General features: G+C 53.8%; 1 protein-coding gene across 2 annotated transcripts; it reads left to right on the forward strand.

The window, feature by feature from the left end:
* Positions 1-655: 655 nt before the first annotated feature.
* PIRT (phosphoinositide interacting regulator of transient receptor potential channels) lies at positions 656-15652 on the forward strand. 2 transcript variants are annotated; one of them, XM_057311317.1, is made up of 2 exons: positions 656-800; positions 12338-15652. In XM_057311317.1, the coding sequence occupies exon 2, from the start codon at positions 12476-12478 to the stop codon at positions 12887-12889; it is 414 nt and encodes a 137-aa protein (XP_057167300.1). In that variant the 5' UTR covers positions 656-800; positions 12338-12475; the 3' UTR covers positions 12890-15652. The 2 variants fall into 2 exon arrangements, with proteins under 2 accessions (XP_057167300.1, XP_048083070.1); XM_048227113.2 differs by lacking the exon at positions 656-800 and having other exon boundaries at positions 10267-15652.
* Positions 15653-23731: the final 8079 nt, after the last annotated feature.

Below are 23731 nucleotides of genomic sequence, written 5' to 3' on the forward strand. Positions count from 1 at the left end.
CAGTGGTGCCATCATCCCGTTCTCATCACGGTCACATGCAAACCCACCGGGGCATGATCGGGGAAGCGGGGAGAGGTAAGGGTGAACAACTGCCCCCAGTTCAGAGACGCCTGGGGTGGGGCAGGACCCCACTGTGCTCTGCCCTCTTGTCACACGTGGTAGCCACCCGCAGGCGCTGGAAAGTTCCCAGAGGCACCCCCGCCATCTTGGAACTAGGACGTTAAGTAAGCATCCCCCTGCCCTCTCCAACACCCAGAACGAACACAGCTCCCAGATCTCATTGTCACGGCCTGTGTTGGACGGAGCCAGCACAGCCCCTGAGAAATCCAGCCTTTGGCAGCCCGTCTCCACCATCACCGTCACTCACTCTGCCAACCCAGAAAGCCCAGCTCGCCTGATGTCTGCGCCTGGGCCAGGAGGAGCAGTCCTGCCCAGACACCAACCTAATGCACGTCTCCTCTAAAACTGGACAACAGCCTGCAGAGAAGCATCATTAATTTTTCACAAGGTTCATCCAGGAGTGCCCGAGCCGAGCTGAGACAAAGCCACATCACGAGTGCCTGTGCCAGCAGCCCGCGAAGGGTTAACCCATTAGCCCACATCCTGGTGAGCTCATCCCCACTGGAGCCTGCTCAGTGGCTGGGATCCCTGCAGCACATCAGCTCCTAGATGGGGCCAGGGAGGCTTTCTCTGGCTGGGATGAAGAACTTGGACAGAAACTCGCTGCCGGCTTCCTCCCCCCGTGCAAACCGTGTGTGATTCCCAGGTTCACCATCCTCTCCCCTGGGACACTGAGGACAGTAAGTAAGGAGGGGACCGGTCGCCTCTGCCTTCCCATTTCCCTGGAGAAACGAGCTGATTTTAACTTTGCTTGAGAGTGTGTCGAGTCTCTGAATGGGAACTGGAATGCAAATATGACGGACGGAGCCTCGGGACGGGGTGAACCAGCCACGAGCAGGATGGAGGGGACTGCCCAGGGAGAGTGGTGACAGCCCGGTGGCGGGGGAGGAGGGGGCTGCCCTGCTATGCGCCTGGGAGAGGGGAAGCTGTGTGCAGACGGCTGCTTCAGCCCTGGGTGTATAGCATCTAGCCTTCACCCTTGGCCGCTGGGAGGGGCGGGGAGGGCCGGGCAGGGACCTCCGTCTCAAACCCGGGGCAGAGGCAGGAACAGAAAAGCCAGACAGTGAAGCTCCAGGTGGCCCTCCAGTTCCCAGAGTGCACTGGCAGGGGTGGGGGAGGACCTCACACCCAGAATGTCCTCCCGGGAATCCCAGATGAGACCTCAGCGTCTGCTACTGATCCCTCCCTGCGGCACACAGGCATGGCAGGTGCCGAGGGCAGGTGCCAGGGAAACAAGGGACAGCAGGCTGGCTGGGGCAGGCTTCACCTCAGCAAGAGGAAACAAGGCAGGCACGGAACATGGACTGAAACACGTAGGGTGAACCAATCGTCCACGGAAAAGCAGACATTATGACCTGAGCTATTCTTCTGCCTTGTTCCTGGGCAGGGTCTGGGTGCTGGCTGGGTGACGGGAAGAGGGGAGGTGAGTGGCACTGTCTGGGTGGAGCGTGGCCTTTGGGGAACTTCCCTTCCTAAAAGTGCCGTGAGCAGGTGACAGATGGGTGGCCGAGCTGTGGTGCCAGTGGCAGCATATTCAGAAACGCTCTGGTTTTATCAGCTCAGGCACTGGGCCCCACTCACCTTATCAGAGGAATGGGGTCACCAACTGAATGTCTTGTTGAAGGGAGGGCAGTGTCTGGAACTGGCAGCCGGGTGGGGCCGTGGGGGGACTTCAGGGGAGAGAGAGCAAGACCTCTCAGGTCTCGGGAATGTCACAAACAAACCCACGCGCGTGGGTCTTTCTCAGAAATAATCCATGGTGTTATTTCCGCTGCTTGTATTTGGCGGCCCGCCCTCCCGGATGCTCCCACCGGACGACCGGGCTCTCTGGGCCCAGCCTCCAGCAAGGCCGTGTGAGCCTCGTTGCCGCCGAGTTCTGCTTTCGGTCCCTTGAATTCCCGGAATAGCCCAGCTCCTATCAGGGAGAAGCCTGGGAAGGGACAGATAACTCCAGGCCCGAGCACAGAGGAGTCTCTTATAGGGGTTGCTGGACAGTGCAGAAGGATGCCCAGCTAAAATCAAATCTCTCACAAACACCAAATACATTTTTGGTGGATGTCCCGTGCCATATTTGGCACATTCTTGTATAGAAAAAAAAAAAAGTATTCATTCAAATTTTACATTTACCTGGCCACCCTGTCATTTTATTGGCTCCATCTAGAGCCCGTTACTACTGACTGAGTGTTGGCATGTTCAGAGGAGGACGCAGCCAGCAAAGGCCGGTAGTGAGTGCCGAGGTGAGGATGTGCAGGAAGGGAGTGGGGGACGCCAGGAAGGAGGGCAGGGAAGACAGGAGAGGGGAGAGCTGGGCTCCATGCCTGAGAAGGCACAGTGCTGTGTATAACAGACCAGGGTTTGGGGCCAGGCAGCTCGGGACCTCAGTCTCCTTATCTGTAAAATGGGAGTGAGGGCAATAGTGTCCCCCACCTAGAGACACCAGCAGGAAAAGGGGCATTCTGGGTGAAGAAAGTGGCAGGGACCATTTGAGTGATGGTGGTGCTGATGACTTGGTGTCCTGCTCTGTGACAGGCCCCTGCTGCTCTCCTGACCCGTGCCCAGGAGCCCCGGCTCCAGCCCCCCTCATCCTAGGAGCTCCACCCAGCAGTGCAAGGCCTCACCTGTCACCCAAGGCAGCCACCACTGCAGTTCCGTTGGCTGCCTGGGCCCCATTCCAAGTGTCCTCCCTCGGTTTGAACAGAACATGGAAACTGTCCCCCAGGGGAGCTGGATCCACTCGATCTCGGGCTCTGGAGCCACACAGCCTCCTAAGCTCCCCTTGCGATCCTGGCTGGCTCCTCCCTGCTGAGTAACTTGGGGCAAGCCACTTAACCTCTCTGATCCTCACCTGCAAAATGGGGTAACTGCTGTCCACCTTCGGCTCCGTGGGAGGGTTACATGGCGTGATGCAGACAGAGCGCTCAGCGTGCTTCCCGCCGCATAGCAAGTGTCTGGTAAGTAGCAGTTACTGCGGTATGGAGAGTGTGTTCCCCTCTCTGAGGACACTGTTTGCTGCTTCTGCTTTGGAGAGGCAGCTCGGGGCACCGGGAGCCTTCTAGAATGTCAGCCGCGGAGATGTCAGTCCATTAGAGGTGGGGGGCCAGGGCTGCCTCAGTCCTTTTCCTCCGTCAGTCCCATCCTACCAGCCCCACTAAGGTCAGGGGGTGTCATTGACAGCCATCGGGTACAGGGAAAAGGAATGGGAATGGGTACTTGGCCTTGACCACAGTCTCACCCGCCACAGCCCCAACCAGAAATGGGAAAGCACGCAAATTCACAGGGTTAGCTCCACTTCCCCACAAAACCCTCTCCTCCCTCCCCTGCCAGAGCTCCCCTGCATTTTAGGTCATTTAACAAGTGTCTGCTGAGCCCACCCCTTCCCCCCCTCGGCAAAGCAGGGAGCTACCTGCTGGAGAGCATGGGAAGCTGAGAAAGCCCCAGCACCAGCTCCTCAAGGGATCTGGGAACGGATGAAGAGCTTCCAGTCTCCAAAGTACAGACATGTATCTGGTCATCTCCAGGGCAATAATTCACTTACATCACTTCCAACCTCCATTCCCAGTTAAGTGGGGCATTTCAGGCGCTTCGGGAATCTGCCAGAGGGAAGCGTTTGGTCTTTATTATCTCGAACCCTCACTATTGCTCAGCGCCTTGCATAACCCACACACACAGCGCCAAACCATTTCTACGCTGGGGGATGAATGAATATGTGATCTCGTGAGAAAAAGCTCAGATCTTCCGACAGCTCCTCTCCCCTCTCATTTGAGACATCGCTTCACCTCATTTGTCTGAGACGCCACTGAGCAAGCAAATGGGCAGGGAGGGAGGAAAAGCGCACCTCCTGAGCTCCTCTGCGGAGCAGGAGACTGGCGTCCTTGTGTCTCGAGGAGGCTGGCACACAGGAATGGTTTGGAAAGCGGTGCCGTGCTGGGGAGCACTGTTCGCTGAGCATTGCATAGGGACCCAGGGAATACAAGGTCAAGAGCCAAACACGGAAACAACACAGGTAGGCAGGGTCTCCAAATAAGGGCACGATGACAAATAGGTGGGTAAGTAGACAAGTGCTAACAAGATTAGGGGACAGTCCCGCGGGTCCCTCCCTTCTGGAGAGGATCTTTCAGGCCACCAGACCCAGTCTTTGCTCCGTTCAGGGTCTCCTGGCTCGCAGAAAGTCTGTGTTTTCCTTCACGGGTGGTAGGTGTCCAGAGACAAGGCAGACAAGGTGAAATTCCTGTCTCTCCATCTCTCACCTCTATTTCCTGTCCCAATCCCAATTTCTCCAAGAAGCACATTCTCTTCCTTTCCAAATTTCCTCCTCATCGGAATCAGCTCCATGGTCTTTCCCATATGAGCCAGGTGACTCCCTCACTTTACAGATCTCCCTGTAACATCGCCACCCTGTCCTGGGGTCACTTCGCCCTGGCCCGCACCTCTCATTTTCCAGGTAATGCGTTTCCTGCTCACGCCCCCACGCTGGATCCCCATGTTCCACTATCGATATTCCGCCATTCTTGGGTTAGCTGTCCTTCCACCTGCTCCCCACCTGACCCATCAATTATTAGGGTTTTTACAGTCCGTTTTCTGTGGGGTATAATTTACACACAGGGAAATGCATAAGTCTTAGCGCACTATATGGACAGATGGACCCCACCCCGGATAATCCACACCAATAATACCACCGGAAGGAACATTTCCATCCACCCCGGGGAAATCCCTTAGTTCCTTCCCATAATTCCCTTCCCTACAATACTGCTTTGAGTTCTGTCACCTTAGCTTACTTCTTAGAAGCTTCTAGAATGCCCTATGAATGGAAATATACAATATTTCATACATGTGACTTCTTTCACCCAGCATGGCTTGGAGACTCATCGATGCTGTGTGTGTATCAGAACCTTGTTCCTTTTCACTGTCCAGTCCTTTTTATGGCTTTGCTATTCTGTTGTGTGAATCTATAATCTCTCGTTGGGTGAATTTCTGGCTTGGGCTGTTGTGGGGAAGGCTCCTATATGAATATTTCGTAAACAAGTCATTTGTGGACACAGGCTTTTCTGTCTCTTGGACAAATAAATATCTGGGAGGGCAACTTCTGGGGTGCAGGGTGTGTGTGTGTGTGTTTAACTTCATAAGAAACTACCATCCCTGTTCCCAAAGTGTTTGTGCCATTTTATATTCTGCCAGCAGTGTACGGGAGCTCACGTTTTTCTGCATCTCACCATTTGTCTTGGCAGATTTTTTTTTTTAAGATTTTACTAATTTATTTGAGAGAGGGAGAGCATCAGCGAGGGGAAGAGCAGAGGGAGAAGCAGGCTCCCCACTGAGCAGGGAGCCTAATGCAGGACTCGATCCCAGAACCCTGGGATCATGACCTGAGCTGAAGGCAGACGCCTCACTGGCAGAGCCGCCCAGGCGCCCTGTGTTGGGAGATCTTTAAACGTTGACTGTTCTAGAGAGTGTCCAGCCGAATCTCCTTGTGGTTTTAATTTGCATCTCTCTGTTGAATATTAGTGTCAAGCATCTTGTCCGTGTGTTTATCCGCCTTTATAATGGTCTCCCTAAATCTCTTGCCCATTTGAAAAATTAGGCTGATCGTGTTTTTATCCACCAGACGTAGCAGTTTTTTACATATTCCAGATACAAGTCCTTTGACAAATACATATTTTGCAAAAACTTTCTCCCAGCCTACAGTTTGCCTGTTCATGTCTTCTCAGCAGCTTTCAATGAGCAGGCGTTTTCAATGACACATGAAATCTCCCTTACTGCTTTTCTTTTCATGCTCGCTTATTGCCTGCTCTGCCCTGTCTGACAAAGTTTGCCTGCCTCCGGGTCACCACAGCACTCCTCTCTGCTTTCTCCTAAAATCTTTCTAGTTTTAGCTTTTATGTTCAGGTTATGCCTGTGATCTGTCTCAAATTAATTCTTTTGTGGATGCTGGGAGGCGGGGTCAGGTTTCTTTTTTTTCTGGTAGAACATCAGTCGTTCCATTGACATCTGTCGAAAGGACTTTCTCTTCCCCCACTGAATTGCTTCGTCAAAAGGCAGCTGTCCTTGGTTACTGTTTGGGTTTCTAGGCTGGTTGCTGGCGACAGTGGCCTGATTTCCGAACAGTCAGACTTAGACGTAGAAGGCCGGCTTCCTGGGCTGGTTCCTACAGACTGGGGGTCAGAGTTCTGGTTTTTTAAGTAATCTCCACACCCCATGTGGGGCTCGAACCTACAACCCAGCATCGACCAAGAGTCCCAGGCTCCACTGGCTGAGCCCGCCAGGCGCCCCTCAGAGTTCTGGCTTCAGACGCGGTCCGGTCATTGTCTGTCTGTATATTGCGTTTCCCATCATTGTAAGTATTCGCAGACATACAGTAGAGATAGTAATCATAACGAACGTCCACATATCCACCTGGATTTGAAACTATTGAGTATTTTGTCCTCCGGCATCCGGAGTCGGGGGTTTTCACGTGAATCACAGCACCACGGCATTTCCTCCCCATAAGTCGTTTCGAGATGTAGCTTCGTATCTTTAAGACATTTTCCTTTGTGTCCCCAGTATCGTTATCATACCAAATACAAATTTTAAATTCTTGGTGTCATCCAATGCCCAATCCAAATTCAGACCACCTTAAAATTATCCCCAAATGTCCTTGTACCATCAATCTGTTCTAGTCAGAATCCAAAAAAAGGGGAACATATTGCATTTAGTTAGACCTTTTACTTATCTTTGTTTAAACATTTTATTGCTGTTTAACCTCCACACAGAAAAGTAGTCATATCACGAGTGTCCAGCATGAATACGACACACCCAGGTAACCAGCTGTAGCCAGATCAAGCAGCAGAACGTTGGAGCATCCAGAAGTTTCCGGCGTGTCCCTCACCTACCACCCCCACTAGGGGCAACCAGTATCCTCACTGCAAATAGCACAGATTTTGAATTTGATGTAAATGGAATCTGGTTGTATGTAAATGGGGGTTTTATGTAAATGGAAGTGTGTCTGGCGGCTCTTGGTCAGGGTCACGTTTGGGGCTCAGCGCCCGTTCAGGCTCCGGGTTGTCCCTCTTTCCTTCTTGTGGCTGGGTGGTCCCAGACCGGTGTGCCATCTTGGCGCCCGCCTGCGGCCTGCCAACCCCAGCTGTGTGCTACGGTCTCTATCCACGAAGTCGGCCTCCTGACATTCCAAACGTGACCCATCCTCTCTTCTCAAACCGCTGACCTGAGGGCTGAGCCCATATTCAAATCTGTGGGGAGTCCAGGAGGCCCGACCTCCGGCCTGCCTGCCTTCCTTCCTTCCTCCCTTCCTCCCTTCCTTCCACTGTCTCCCCCACAGCCCCAGCCTGCGGGCCTCAGTACTTGTCCACTGCTGAGGTGTCAAGGACAGGAGAGAAAGGTGAGCATGTTCAGTTTTTAGGGACGTTGTAACAAATCACCATGGCAGTCGCTGAAAACAAAGGAAGTTTATTCTCTCCCGGTTTGGGAGGTCAGTGTCCAAAATCAAGGGGTCCTGAGGGCTGGTTCCTTCTGGAGGCTCTGAGGGAGAACCGGGCCACTCCTCTCTCCTAGCTTCTGGCGGCAGCTGGCAATCCACTGCAATCCGCGGCTCTCCTTGGCTTATAGAGGCGTCCCTTTAACCTCTGTCTCCGTCCTCACCAGGGTGTCCCCTCTATATGTCAAATTTTCCTCTCCTTTCTCTTACACAGACATAGTCACTGGACCAATCTATTTGAGGGTGACCTCGTCTGGAGACCCCTGCCTTCACTGTAATGCTTGCAAAGGCCTCTGATCCAAATAAGGTCACATTCTGAGGTCCTGGGTGGACCAGTCCATCCATTGTAGGGAGTGAGGGAGCCTCTGGGACATACAAACCAAGCCCCTGAAAACTTACTCCAAACCTGATAATGTGGCTGCTCTCCCCCGGCCAGCTCCCCACATGTCCCCTGGTCCCTCACGGAGCTGCAGCACTGGGGCCAGGCCCTTGGAGCACTTGCTAAGGGCGAGGTGGGGGGACCCCGTGGAGGATGAGTCAGCTCAGCCTTGGCCCTCGAGCAGTTTGCAAGCTAGTGCGGGCAGGGGGGGGAGCTGGTGTGGGGCTGCAGTCCACACCAGATCGATTCCCCCTCCCCCACCACACACAGGGGACATCTGGCAATAGCCGGAGACATTTTTGAGAATCATGACCGGAGGTGGTGGTGTTGCCGGCATCTGGTGGGTAAAGGTCAGAGCCGTTAACAAAATAGTCTACAATGCACAGGAAAGCCTCCCTATAACAGAATATCCGGCTCCAAATGTCAACAGTACTGCTCTTGAGAAACCCTGGTACTGGGAAAAAACAGAGAATGTTTTAGGACTCTGATAAAAGTGTTATGAAACTCATCTCGCCCCTGAGTTGGGGATTTCCAGGAAGCCTGGAGTCTCAGAATTCAAGTCTGGGTCACTACTAGTGGACTGATCTAAGATGGCTTTAGAAGCCCCTTACCCCAACTTATTCATTTTACAGATGAGAAAACAGGGACCAAAAAAAATTAATAATAATAATAATCGTAATTATTATGGCCCTGTCTGGAATACCTATCATATGTCACACGGGATAGTAGTGTTTGTGGAGTGTGATGGTCCCCACAGCCCAATGGGGCAGATGTTCAATTCTCCTATTTTAGATGTGGGGCTAGTTAGTCTCGGGGGGTTAAGTAAGTGGCCCAGGGTCCCACCGCTTAGGTAAACTGGCTTTAAGCGGTGGTCCCTCTGATGTCAGGGACCTGGATGTTCCCATCATCACACATAGACACTGCGAGTAAGTTCGCTGACTTGCCAGAATCACAAAGGAGTGATTTTGCTCAGTATGGCGTTCATGCCATGCCTGACCTCCTGCCTGGCCAGCAGGGGAGGGGTGGCGGAGAAGTCACAGTGTTCACCCTTGTTCTAGAAGGGAGAGCTGCTTCTGCTTTGGTTACTGCCTAGAAAATGAAGCCCTGCCTGCCCCATCACTGCACCAAGACCCACACCTCCTCCTAGGAAAGTCAACTGAATTAAAGGTTCCCATTCTCTGAGATTTCATGGGCCATTACAGTTCAGGTAGAGAGACGATATATGGAAAGATAGATAGATAGATAGATAGATAGATAGATAGATAGATAATAGATAGACAGACAGACATCTACATGAAATGACTAACTTCTATCTTGTCAAGGACAGATACAACAAAACCAGTGATCCTCTTTCCATTTTATAAAATGAGGAATATTCCAATGCCAAAAAAAAAGAAGAAGGAAGAATCTCAGAATAAGATGGTCCTTTAAATTGAGTAAAGGTAAAACTATGAAAAATTTACGACAGTGCTCTTATTTCTCTATTGCATAGTGACTCACTATAGAACTACTTATCTACCCACATCATTCCATCCTCAGTGAGAGGCTACCTGACAGGCGGATGAAGCCCCAGAGTGAAAAACTCAGACATTCTCATAGTCGAAGGGCCCTCAGGACTCATGCAGACCAGCACGATCTAGTGCAAGGAGATTTTTAAGCTCAAAGGCCTCAGTGTGAATCCCAGCACAGCCGCATATGAGGTCAGGGGAGGCTTTGGCCGTGCTTCTAAATCTCGCTCGGCCCGTCTCTGCCCTTACAAAATGGGAATAGACAAATGATCTCCCTGCAGGGCTAAAGTGCATGTGTTCGGTGTGTTTAGCAAGGCCCATCTCCGGGACCCCTGGCCATGGTCCCCGCCTCCAGCACCATATTTCCTGTGCAGGAAGCAGTAGCCATCTCTCACCCAGGCGGCAGCTCTGCGGGAGCGGGTCCTTCTCCACCCAGCCCAGCTCCACTCAGTTGCAACTGAGAATCTCTGCATTCCTACTGTCTCCCAACCCCTCCAAGCATCCGAAGGCAGCAAGCCCTTCTGCCTTAGGTCTCCACTGCCAAGTGGTAGAAAGGGCTACCCAGAGAGAAAAATCCTACTGGAGATGTCAAAACATCCCCAGAAGAAACCAGGTGGAGAAAACCAACCTAAGCCATAAGACCCTAAGCCCCGTCCCCGCCCCCCAAAGCTCTGTGATCCCTTCCTTACCCCCAGCTCACAGGGGGAAGGATCAGTTTACAAAGGGCTGCTTGGCTTCTGCAAATGGACCACAGGATCCAGGGGGCGGCGAACACCTGTGTCCCTGTACCGACAAAAGCACATCCGTTTTTCAAAGTCTTTGGAAGCAGAGACACAAATATGCTCTCTCCAGATGAGTGTCCGGGAGCGTGAGTATCTACCTTCTGAAGGGCATGGCAACGTTACGATTCCGACTTCCTCCAAGTCAAAGGGGAGGGGACTAAAACTGCTTGTTCTAGAAAGGCGGAGCATTAGGGTTGGGGGAAGTGGTTCAGGCCTGAGCTGCTGCAGGGTGGAGGAGGGCGGGAGGTGAGGGATTGACTTTGCAGTAAACACCATGGGAAGTGTTGGAGGAGAAACCATTCACTCAGGGACCCTGCTTTTCATGGAAAAGCCTTGGTAAAGAAGAAATAGCAGGTTCCAGGTGTTGGAAGCTCCAGACGCCATCTCCTCGATCCCAGGCTATCTTTCACCCAGGCGTCAGTACCATGGTTTCCAGACTTGCACCCCCCTCCATATTTGGGTCTGACTCACCCTATTTGGAGTGCTGGGGGGTGAGCCCATTGTGATGGGGATGAACTGCCCACCTTCCCCGATACAAGTTTTGCTGTTGGAAAACACTCTCTGGCGCCCCACTCTCACAGAGAGGGGTGTTAGTAGACCTGATCTGAGTGGGGCCTGAGGAGGCCCCACTGGAAACAGAAGAGGTCAGAGGAAGAGTGGTGGAGTTCCTGGAGGAGGGAAGGAGCCAGAGCCAAGGACCAAAGACAGAGCAGAGGCTGGAGGGAGTGCTGCTTGAGGAGTCACCCCGGGCAGGCAGGCAAGCAGGGGCCCTGCAGAGAACAGAGGGGGAGGCTGCGGCCTGGGGACACAGGAGGAGAGAGTGGCCGGCAGGCAGGGTCCCAGAGCTCGGCTCCACCTGGGCTTTAATGCAGGGAGGCACCGGGCTCTGTCAGTTAGAACGGATCCAAGCAGTGTTGTAAAGGACGCTGGATTTATGTTTCGGAGCCTCAGGAGGAAGGAAGCGGAAAGGACGATCTGTGGTTCATTCACTCGCTCGCATCCTGAAAGGGAGGCAGCATCTCTAAGGTACAAGCATAGGGCCAGAGCCTCCGGAGACAAGTCAGGATGATGCTTCAGGGCGGGCAGTCGGTGAGGACCTCCAGGAAACACGCGGGGGCTCTCTCAAGCCTCCCTTCGTCCCCCATGCAGAAAGTCCAGGGGAGGAAAGGGCTCTGGTGACCGAGAGGTCCACAGACAGGCTCTAGATGAGAGATCAGAGCAGATGGCTGGCTAGACTCCATACCTTTACAGGCCTGAGGATGACTTGATGTCATTCCCAATGAGGGTGGGGGGCGGGGGGAAGGGGGCATTTAGGTATTAAAAGGCCACACTCAACTTGGGGCATGACTGTCCTGTGCTAGAAAAGCACATGAAATCCCGGGCTGCACTGAAAGACATGCTCCAGACTATAGAGCGAGAGCAAGACCAGAACGGGTTCAAATCCAACCTCTGGCAGTTCCTCACCCTGTGCTCAGCAAACGACAGCGTTTATAAAGTGCTTGCAACATGCTGGACATTGACCCAGGGCATTACACATCTTAACTCATTCAACCCTATGGAGAACCCAATGAGATGAATAGTATTGTTATCCCCATTTTAGAGATAAGAAAGCTGAGGCACAGAGACATTAAGTAACTCACTCAAGGTCACACAGCTAGAAAGTATTGAGTCTGAAAATAAGACGCCATTCGATAAACCATAGCTTTTGCTTTTTTAAAGGGGTACCACTGTGCCCTGTTTTAAATACTAAAAGCAGTTGATTCGAACTCTATAATATTTATCTCTCACAAGGAAAAAAAAAACATGCCAGTAGGTGGTTTCTTTTTCTTTTTTTTTTTTTTTTAAAGATTTTATTTATTTGACAGACAGAGACAGCCAGCGAGAGAGAGAACACAAGCAGGGGGAGTGGGAGAGGAAGAAGCAGGCTCCCAGCGGAGGAGCCTGATGTGGGGCTCGATCCCAGAACGCTGGGATCACGCCCTGAGCCGAAGGCAGACGCTCAACGACTGCGCCACCCAGGCGCCCCAGTAGGTGGTTTCTTATTTACGTGGCTCTCATTTGACTTTCTGTTTGGCTTCAGCACAAAACCCGGTATCGCCCTCCGCTGAGAGCCAGGCCGGAGACGGATGCTGAGAACAGGAAGGGTGTGTGAGGACTCCTCTGGCTCCCCCCTTGCTTCTAACTGTTGCGGGTATCAGGTGCCCAGTCCTGAGGAGCCATGACGATGGAGGCTCTCCCGAAGGCCCTGGAGGTCGATGAGAAGTCTCCAGAATCCAAGGACCTGCTGCCCAGCCAGACGGCTAGCTCCCTGTGCATCAGCTCCAGAAGTGAGTCCGTCTGGACCGCCACCTCCCGGAGTAACTGGGAAATCTACCGCAAACCCATCGTTATCATGTCGGTGGGCGGCGCCATCCTCCTCTTTGGCGTGGTCATCACCTGCTTGGCCTACACCCTGAACCTGGGTGACAACAGCCTTAAGGTCCTTAAGATGATAGGGCCTGCCTTCCTGTCCCTGGGACTCATGATGCTGGTGTGCGGGCTGGTGTGGGTGCCCATCATCAAAAAGAAACAGAAGCAGAAACAGAAGTCAGTTTTCTTCCAGACTCTCAAGTCCTTCTTCCTGAATCGCTGATGGTGGCCTCATCTTCTGTTCTCCCCATCACCCTGCTGCCTCAACCAGGATGAGATCTGACAACATCCAACATCCCATCTTCTTGGTGTCAGTGGTGGTGGTGGAGGGGGTTTAGCCATAAGACAGCCAGGCAAAGCCTCTTCCTGGCCCTGTGGGACAGAGCTCAGGGCTCCACATGCAGCTGGGGAACGCTGCTGGCTGGCTCTCATTTCGTCTTTCTGATATTGCTATGCCTGCCTTGATGCTGGCTCCGGCCATCCCCTCTCATGGCTCGTTCCCCGCTCCTGCATCCAGGACGTACTCGTCTAACTCTCTCTGCCAAGTGCTATGCATGCTGGGAAATTCCCTGGGCGAGGCTGTGCTCCAAGGAGAACCTTATGTTGACACACATCAGAGTGTCCGAGCTGGATTCCCCATTTGCATCCTTCCGGAACCCAAACCGACCCATAGCGGTCCCTCACAGAAGAGGGAAGACTGACTTCTGGCTCACTGGGTTCGCCAGCCCCGGCTCTCTCGGTGGGCAAGATACTGATTTGCATCTCAAGTGACAAGACAAGTCACAAGTGTGAAACATTCCAAAGAGTGAACAGTGGAGGGTGTTCAGGGAAAAACACTTTCCAAGAAGACACACCCCACCCCCTGGAGAAGGCTCTGGGAGTCAGCCAGCTGAGGAAGTTTAACTCCCAGTTATACAGTATTTATGCCAGAGACTGTGGGGTGGGCTGGGGGGAGGTGCCACAGTTTGACCTTCTTTCATCTTCTCCTTGACTGTTCTCCCCTCTGAACTTGACAATTAGCCATGGATAAGTGCATGTTGCCCTAATTTCCCCCTTCCCCCTATCTGCGCCTCTATCCCCCAATTCTAGAACAGCAAGACAGCGACCTACAAAGGGATTCTATACGATTGTTCTCTCCTTCACCTCCATGGAGAACCAAAACCAAGATCGCATGCCACGTTTGAATGGTCTGTGGGTTTCCAGAGATAGGATTTGTTTTAGAAAAGCCTATCTGCTTTCCTTGTCCCTACCCACCAAACAAGCAAACATTTTTTGGGTGCCTGACTCTGGGCCAGGCCCTGGGATGGGAACAGTCCAGACAAGGTCCCTGCTCTCATCTTCTTTCCAAAGCAAGAGATACAGCCAGGCCAAGGGGCCATTGGACCACCTGTGCTGAGAACTCTATGGGGGAAATGCGGCAGGTGTGGGAACACAGAGGGGGCATCTCACCCAGACTGGGGAGAGGACAGAGGGACTGTGTCCTCTGAACAGAGAACAAAAGGAAAGAGCTAGCACAGGGGATAGGGAAGGCATTTTGGGTAGCAGGAATTGCCATACAGAAGCTTGGGTGGCAGGAGTGGGGGGCGTAACACGATTAGGAAACTGCACAGAGACTTCCCCTCTCTTTCCTGCTTCCCACCTGCCAGTGTGCAGCCTCTCCGGGGGCCACACTGAGGTCACGGACTGGGAGGGAGTTTCCAGGGGACCCACCAAGCAGAAAGCACCCATGCGGTAAGTGCTCCCAGAACCCGGGGCTTCCGGTAGCAACCAGAGGCTCTTGGGTGACAGACAAGGAGGCTGCCCTAGGCCAGGCCAGAGGCCCAGTGGAGCACATTTGATAGAAAGGTGTGAAGGGAGGGCATCCTGCACCAGAATCACCGTTGGCTTGAGCTGCGTCCCTTCACTGGGGCTTCTGGGCCCACCTCCCCTGTCACCATGGCAACCTCCCTCTCCCTCTCTCTCTCTCTCTCTAACAAGCCGCCAGGTATCTCCATCCTTCCTGGTGGTTCCCTAGGCAGAGTCAGAATCTCACTAGTTCCCTCTGCATCATCGGAAATTCTGTGGCAGGTACCTGGTAACAGGGGGACACCCCCTGCCCAACCCCCTGAAGAAGCCAGAGTTTAGGGGAGCGTATGACCTTTGGGTTTCACCCAAAATGACCATGTCTCTCGTCCAGACAGCGTAGCCGGGTCTTCTAGCTAACATGTCCTTTCACAAAGGTGGTCAAGACCAATCTGGGGGGTGGGTGTTGCAAGGGCTTCGTCACTCATTGTAGTACTAATGCCTCAAGTGGCTGGGCTCATAGATCGTTTCCCTTTCTCTGACATGAACACAGATTCAATATTGGCCCTAGGATATCACTCTTACATTCCTGATGCTTTCTGAGACGGGAGCAGACAGGGTGGACTCCCAGCAAGCTCCCAGGGAACCCACACCTCCTGGGTCTCATTTCACCCACCTACAAGCTTGTGGTAGAAGGGCCCATGTACGTCTTGCTGGAAGGAAGTCTGGGGACAGCCGTGACTCTAGAAGGTACCCGAGGTCCGGACTCACCTTGCAGTTTCCAGCAATACTTGCCACGCGCCCTGCCCCCTTCAGCCAGTGCCTCAGGAAGAATAATGATTTCGGGAAGCTCTCCAAGCCTCATTCATCCCCACTAGGATCCCTCATATGAGTGTGGACCAAGGAACATGCCAGCACCACGCAGAGGGGCTTTTGCCAAAGACCATCGCCGCACGGGAGACTGGGGCGTGAATGAACTTGCTCTGTAAATGTGGCCCAGATCAGAGGACACATTTCTGGGGGAAAAAAGCATCACCACCACGACTCCTTTGGCACCTATGGATCGGAGGACAGGACCAGCATCCACGTGTTCGGCGAACTGGACTGTATTATTCGGCCCCGTAGCTATTCTGGTTGGGAAACTGATTTAATCTGAGTCCCAAAGGAACGGATGTAATGTTGAATTGTATTCTATTCCACGGTGTCTGCTGTGTTTTCATTCTGTTCCATCCACCGGGAGTTCCAAGATCGTATCCCCTAATCATCTCTCTAAAATACACCTGCCTCACCACATGCCCTTCCCTGCAGCATGAGAGAGAGGGGAGAAGGGGGGTGGTGGGGGGTTCCTGCATGGATCCTCAGGTGCCTCGTAGGAGCTGATGGCCCCACGCTGAGAAGCTGGCCCAGCAGGCAGAGTAGAAGGTCCTGACTCTTCCTTTCCCCTCAAGCCCAGTATTGAGACCAAAAAGAAATAAGGGAAAAGAACGTTCCAGAATGAATCAGTGGACTGGGGTGATGTAGGTGGCTACCTGGATGTCAGCCTGTCGATGTCCCCATGAACTCAGGAGAGCAAGCACGAGAAGGGGGGTGGGGGGCAGTGCAGCTCCCAGGACCCCTGTGGCCTCCCTCTGCCTCTTAAGCCTTTCTTCTTTTGCTCCTGGCCCAGCCTCTTCTGCTTCTCCAGGTCTTAAAGCCTGACCCTCTTCTACTGGCCCCCCCCTCCAGACTCACCATGTCCTTGACTTTCCGCCTGCTCTGGCTTGCTCTGCCCTTAGAGGGAAAAGAAAGGACGGCTCTGGGTCTGGACACACACGCAGTGTTTTATTCCTCGTTCGGTTCCAGCAGCACTGCCAGACTCATGACACCCCCTCCCCTTCTGTTCCTTCACACCCATCACTTTCTCGCTATTTCCAGCCCTCGGAGATCAGGGGTCTCTAGAAAACCACATCCCAGACCCCCGAACGTGTCTGATATGAAATGTGCATGGCCTGGGCATGCACCTGGTGGGGTGTCTGGGCCGTACCAGCTGGAGGCCGTGGGGGCTGGGGTGGGGGGAGGGCCCTGAGAAGGGGCGGGAGGAGAGCAGAAGAGCAGCTGGTAAGGACATTCTGGAGTGGTGTCTGAAGAGCAGAGGAAGGGCCTGGGCTGAAAATGATGGACATTTCTTGAGTGCTCACTGCATGCTAGGAACTGACCTAAGCACTCACTCATTAACTCACTTAATCCTTCCCCAAACCCTGTTCCCAGGGGCTACTTTTACCATCATCGCCAACCTTACAGACGGGATAAGTGAGGCTCGGGGACACCAAGCTAGGACAACATCAAGCCAGGATTGAAATCCAAATGGTCCGGTTCCTGATGCCACACCCATTACCCCCACCCCATTCAGCCCTCCAGAGGCCCCAGGGTCGCTGTGGTGGGCTCGGGGCTGCAAGGCGAGGAAAAAAGCAGGAGTATAGTTGGGGTCGGGAGACAGGCCGGGAGACAAACCAAGCAGGGGTCCAGAATGCCCCAGAACCAGGAAAGTGGCCAGGAGCCAGGAGGAGAGACAAAAGGAGACACCAGCCAGCAAAGGACCCAGCATTCTGTGCGCCTCCCTAGAGCCAGGCGCCCTGCTACGGGCAGTCACATAGTAGGGTCAGAGGCGGGAATGGGGTTCTCCAACAGCCAGCACAAGGTGACAGTATCAGAGCAGGGTGGCCCTGGTACCTCCAGCCTTTGTCCCACAAGCAGGCTCTTCTGCTGACCAGCTGGAGGATTTGGAACCATCTGGCACTTTGGCTCTGAAGTCCTCACATCACGTCATAGGACAACCTCGTAACCCCCTCAGAAGTTCAAGATCACCTCCCACGGGAGTCCTTAGAACCAAAGGATCTAAGTCAAGTCCCGACGTCACTTTTCCAGGAAGAGAAGTGGCTGAGTTCCAAAGCTTTCTGCAGGGAGAGGGGCTGGGGCTTGTCCCCCCTCTTTCTCAAAAGACACTCCCTGCCTCTTTTAAGACTAGAGAAGAGCCCCTCAGGAGCCTTGGGCCTGGTCCCTCTTTGCCTCAGCTAAACCGGTGGTCACTCATCCGGATCCTACCTCCTGCCCTGTCCCGGATCCCTGAGCCTGTGCTCTCCAGCGCTCACAGGGAGTGGCCGCTTCCCATCTGAGCTTTCTGTCTATGCAGACGCTGCCCACGGTTCCAGGAGCTATGCCAGCACAGGCCCTGGCCTTGTGCTGCCCGCTCCCTCGGGTCTCCGGTGGGGGCCTGCTGTACCTGAGGGATTCTGCTCACTTCTCCCTGGAGTTGCAGGTGCAGGAAGGAGGGGCTCTCCCGCTCAGGTCTCCTACCTCAAGGCGAAAGAAGGCTCAGCAAGGGTCACCCCCCGAATGAAGGCCATCTCCCACTGCCCAGCAGGGCACCTCCAGCCAAAGCACCAAAGTGAGCGATGGGCAAGAACAGGAAGAGCAGCTGCCCACAGTCCCGCTGACACTCACAGGGACCAAGCTGGGCTCGTCGTCCAGCACTAAAGTGCGCATGTAAGTAAGGGGCATTTTCCGGCAGGGCTGCAGGGGAAGGAGGCCCGGAAGGGGAGGGACGCAGGATTCTACTATGGCAGCACTTGTCTAACGCACTGCCTGGCGCCGAGGCCCTCCCTTGCGCTGATCTCCTTCTCAGACAGTCTCTGGATCTGGCCCCTGGGAGTAGCCATTAGCCGAACATTTTAGTCCCCTGAGCACAGACCATGCGTCAGACATCAGATCTGGGGCCGAGGAGATGAGGATTCATGCTGGGACCTAGCAAGCAAGCAGGCTGGTCCTCAGAGGAGGGGGCTGAGGGTCACTGACTATGGGGCAGTGTGGCAGGGCTGGAGGGAAGCAGGGGCGCTGTGGGAGGACAGAGGAGGGGCACCCAGCTCAGCCCGGCCCCAGTTGGCCTTTCCAGGCTCTGGGATGGCACTGTGCCAGGTGATGGGACCCAGGGGACAGCAGTGGGAGTGACGGGCTGGTTAGCTTGGGGGGGGGGGTTAGCACATAAAAAGCCACTCCCTCCCGATTATATTCACTACTCTATCTCACAGTCTTGATTTTCACTGTTTCTTCCCAAACCTTTCCCTCACAGCCTCTGAATGTGCCATTTTTGAAGAGCACCCTCAGGGAGGGATCCCTTCCCCCACTTCTGTGCTAAGAGCCTCCCGTCAAAGGAACAGCTGGGTGGGTTATCCTGTCCTAGAATGTTGGTCTCTGTGCGTTCTGCCCTAGACCTCTCCCGCCCTCATTCAAACACATCTCTGAACGGTTTCTTCTGGACAACGGCTTCAATTATCCTGTGTGCTGCAAGTCCCCAGACCTGTCCCATATGTCCCAATGCCTACTGGACAACGTGTCAGCTCCCTATTGCTGTTGCTAAAAAAAAAAAAAAAAAAATCACATAGGAGCTTAAGACAAGCAAATTTTATTACCTTCCCATTCTGAAAATCGCCAAGTCCAAAACAGATTTCATAGGGCTAAAATCAAGGTGTCAGCGGGCCTGTGTGCCTTCTGCAGGCTCTCGGGGAAGCCTTGGTCCTTGCTTTGGCCAGCTTCCAGAGGTTACCACACCCCTTGGCTTGCGGCCCCTTCCTCCATCTTCAGAGTCGGCAATCACATCAGTCTGACCTCCACTTCTGCCACCTCTTCTCCTTCTTGGACACTCGTGTTTCCTTCTTTCACGTATAAGGATCCTTGGGATTACATTGGGCCCACCCGGAAAATCCAAGAGAGTCTCCCCAGCTGGGGGATCCTTGGATGAGCTCACTAGGACCACCAAAACAAAGTGCCACAGGCTGGGGGAGGGGGACTTAAATAGCACACAGTTATTTTCGCACAGTTCCGGAGGCCAGAAGCCCAAGATCAAGGTGTCTGCAGGGCTGGGTTCTCCTGAGGGCTCTCTCCTTGGCGTGCACACAGCCACCTTCTCCCTGTGTCTTCACGCAGCCTTCCCGCTGGAGTGTCTGTGTCCTGATCTCCTCTTCTTATAAAGACACCAGTCTGAATAAGAGCCCACCCTAACGACCTCATGTTCACTCAATTACCTCTTACAGACCCTGTCTCCAAACAGTCACATCCCGAGGGACTGGGGGTCGGCACTTCACCATGAATTTGGGGAGACCACAAGTCGCTCCTTAATTTCATCACATCTGCAAACTCCTGTTTGCCATGTAAGGTAATCTCTTGGCAAGTTTCAGGGATTTGGACGCAGGGGAGCCACTATTCTGCCTGCCACAAAAACTTCATCTTAATATCACCAGCAGCTTAAACTCAACCTGCCCCCAAATGGAATTCATCCTGTTCCCCTGGATGCTACCATTCGCCACCATTCGGCAAGCTTCCCAGGCCAGAAATTTGGTATTCTGGAGAATATGTCAGAAACGACAACTTGCTTATCCAATATCCTTTTCCCTATCTTCCTTTGGAATAAAACCCCTATGTTATTGGAGCTAGCCACATGCCCAGCTAAAACACGACATTCCCCAGCCTCCCTCATGACAAAGGTTGACCACTGAGATGTACAGGAAAGCATTAGCAAGAAAAGCTCTTTGTCTGCTAGAGGCCCTTTTCTCTTTGCCCTTCCTTCTTCGAAGGCAGATGTGATGGTTGGAGCTGCAGCTGCCATCTTAGGGCCAAGAACCGAGGCTGAGAATGGAAGCCACCGCCAAGAGTAGCTGAGCAGGAAGTGAGAAGTGTCCTGTGATGCCGATGACCTCCAGGGAGCTACCAGAATCCTAAGCCCATCTCCTAGAGGAGATAACCATCACACCTTACCCCGTTTCAGACACCACCGTTCTGGGTCTGCTAGCTGCAGCCAAATGCAGTTCCTATCTATGCAGGTGGCAAGACTGGGACAAGCGTGCTTTTCTTCCTCAAAAGCCCAAATGCTATTTATGAGATCCGGGATGGATACACTTAGAACAGACTAGCATAAAGAAGTTCCAGCTCAGTGCAATGTATTGGTCCTCCCCCTCCAAGCATTCTCTAAGTCTCTAAGGAGAGAGGGAAGGGAGGGCAAAGTAGGACCATGATGGTCCCACCTTCTCGCCCTCCCGCCTCTGAGGCAGCAGGGACCTTCCTCAGACTGGGCATCTGGGAGGCGGACAGGGAAAAGAGCGGGGTTTACCCACCTTGCTCTGTGACCTGTCAACCTACCCCACCTGTTGTAAGAGCAGAGGCAGGGGTGGGAGGGAGAGGGTGGGAGGAAAGGACTGAGCTATACAACTAGCACTGTTACTTGGAGGAGACACCTAGATACTCGGGTGACTCCCAGGTGTCAAAATTAAGGTAAGCTAAATTTACCGAACACAGAGCGTCCTCTGTTGGACTCTAGGGACAGCCCACCTGGGCTCCTACCCCATCGGGGCCCCGTCAGGTTTCTGACCCTGAACAACTTGCTTCACCTCTCCCTACCCCCCACCTTCACAACTGCGAATAGGCTTCATAAAAGTACCTACAGCTCCTGCCCGTTAATTGGATGAGCCACGGAAGGTTTCTATACGGTACGTCCCAAATGTGTTATTATTAATACAGCAGACGACGCGAGGCAGTGAAGGCAAGATCTGGATGGTCTCCGAAATGATTTTACGTCAGGAGAGAGTGCGAGTCTGTATAACTCAGGGTGAGCTGCTGAAGAAAGAAAAGATCCAGCTTGAGAAAAAAATGACCACTTCTTTGGTAAGAAGCAATTATGGTCATGGGGAAATCGGAGGTCTGGCAATCAACGGGTCTGGGTTCGAAATCCGACTCCACAAGCTAATTTCTACACAGTGTGCCTTCTGCATTTTTGGCTCCGATTTCCAGTTATGGGTGAGGATGGTAAGGACCCCACCAGGGCCTTGTCAGGATTAAATAAGGTAATAGAAGGGTCCGAGCACACAGTAGGTGTTCAGAAAGGCAGACGCCGTGTTTGTTACAGAGAGAGACTTTGAGGCTACAGACGGAATGCAGGAATTCCCAAACCCTCGGTTAGGAGAGACTGACGCCCGAGCTTGTGAAGCCGTAGGAGACTCCCAGCCAGGACTTGCGTATCTGATTTCATGCAAAGAGAGGCAGCATTTTTGCAACCGAGCGTTGGGCTCTGTAACTGTTAGAGAGCCTCGTCCCAGACTAATTCACAACGTGCACATTTTCCCTTAGCATCCAGGTCAGAGCCTCATACAACTCAGGTAAGAACCCCAAGTGAACAATTCTGAGCACAATCACCAAGACCTCCTGGTGCCCGTTTGCTGGGAGAGGGAAGAAAAGCTCTGTGTAATGAGCCGGCAGTAACTGCCGGTCCTAGGGGGAGGGTGTGTCTACTTTCGGGGGACGGCGCGGCATAACCAGACTAATGAGTGGGGCCAAGTGTGCGAGCCGCAGTCCAGGCCTGGCGGCCGCGTTCAAACGCACCCCCACAAAAGGATGGAAGGGAGGGAGGCGGGCTCCCCGGAAAGCGGGTGCTGGGGAGCAGAAAGACTGGGCCGGGTGTGGCCGCCGTGTGGCCAGACAGGCGGCTGCAGAATGAGGCCTGCCTGGTCCGGAGGATGGAAGACGCCCGCCTGGGAAGGGCCTGGGACGGCTTACAAAGCCCTTTCTCATGTGGTCCATGAAAGACAACATTGTTCCGTTTGTCCATTCAACACGTAGCTCTGAGCACCTTGTGACTGCTGCGCTGGGAGCCGAAGAGAAGGAGGTGAGCAGAACAGACGCCCCACCCCATCCCAGGCCCAGCCGTGAACAAAGACATCAGCCATGAACGAGCTGGTGAGCTGGTGTTGGAGAGCGATGCAGACCAGGAATCAGGGAGCAGGGGGAGGGTGGGGGTCGGGGACGTAGGTGCTCCCTGATAGCGGGGTCGCAGGAAGGGACCTTTGTGTGGAGGCCTGACGGAGGAGAAGAAGGCTGCCAAGGGAAGGTTTGGGGCAGAACATTCCAGCAGAGGGAGCCTCCCTGAGGAGGGACGCCCTGCGGGTGTTGGAGACCCCCTCCCCTCCTCCTCACCTCCCGCTCTCCTCCCTGTAGCGGAGTAACTCCCACCCCAACTCCTTCCCAAGGCTTCCTGGTGGGGAGGGGGCGCCATGCTGTTGGCCTGCAGCCTTGTTGGGCGGTGCCTCTCCTGCTCATCCTTCTTCTGCTCTGGCTGCTCCCTCACCACACACACCTGTCCGGGACCCTCCTTCTTGTGCCCGTCCAGCCCTCCATCCCTCTGCGCCGGTCACCCTCAGCTGCCCCGCTGCCTGCACCTGAGCTCCGGCTTCAGTTAATGTCACCCAGGTCTGCCGCTGCTGTTGACAACCGTGCTGAGCCCCAGACAGCACATCCCAACCCAGGTGGCCCCGGACTCCCACTGACCGGTGTCAGAAGAATTCACCATGTGTTCCCGCACCGCGTCCTTCAGATGCACATGTGTGTCAGTGGAGGGTAACGCCACCAATCAATCCTCCCTCTCCCACACCCCTACACCCAATCTGTCTCCTAATCCGCTCCAAATCCTCCCTTTCTCCAGCCCCAGTGCCCCTGGGTTAGGTCACCAGTGTCCTCATTCAGGCTTGTCCTGCTCCAATCTGTTCTCCACACTGCAACCAGAGCGTCTTTCTAAAAGGTGCTGCTGACCATGTCACCACTCCTGGCCCTGCCCCTGCACCGTGACCTGCTCCCATTCTCCAGCAAGACGGAGCTCACCCTCCTCCATTCAGCCAAGGCCTTCCTGGCGAGTCCCGCTCCTACCCCCTTATGTACTTCCCCACCACTCACCCTGCACCCCAGACCCACAGCTTAGTACCTCCCACGACATCATGCTTCTGCATCTTTCCACATGCTCCTTCCTCAGCCGACACTATTCTGATCCCCTCTTCCATCTAGCTGCCTCCTAGCTCAAGCATCACCTCTTCCAGGAAGCCCTGCTTGAAGTACCCTGGGGTTACCGACCGGCCTTGCTGATTCTCTCAGCTTTACGTGGAGGGCATCCTCTCACTGAAGAACCCTGTGCTCGGTAAGTGAATGGTGGCAGTTTGTCCTTACAACTACTCTGTGCAGGAGTCGTGAGGAAGATATTACTGCTCCCGTTTTACAGGTGAAGAAATTGAAATTCAGACTTGCCCTCAGTTAAAAGCAATCCTGTACAGAGGGACGAGGGACCCAGGGAGAAGTCTGCTTCAACCTCCACCCTCATCCTGTCCCCGTTCCTCAGCCTCCTTCCTTCTCCAGCAAGGAAAAGCAGCAGTTTGGCTTCCTGAGGACCAAGCTCTTAGGGCCTGGGAAGAGATATTCCACAATTCTTTGTTTAAGA

Source organism: Ursus arctos, unplaced genomic scaffold, assembly GCF_023065955.2.
Source record: "Ursus arctos isolate Adak ecotype North America unplaced genomic scaffold, UrsArc2.0 scaffold_14, whole genome shotgun sequence".
In the NCBI taxonomy this organism is placed as follows: domain Eukaryota; kingdom Metazoa; phylum Chordata; class Mammalia; order Carnivora; family Ursidae; genus Ursus; species Ursus arctos.

Bases quoted from the DNA above. Each gene is read 5' to 3' on its own strand.
- PIRT (XM_057311317.1), top strand. From the start codon at position 12,476: ATGACGATGGAGGCTCTCCCGAAGGCCCTGGAGGTCGATGAGAAGTCT.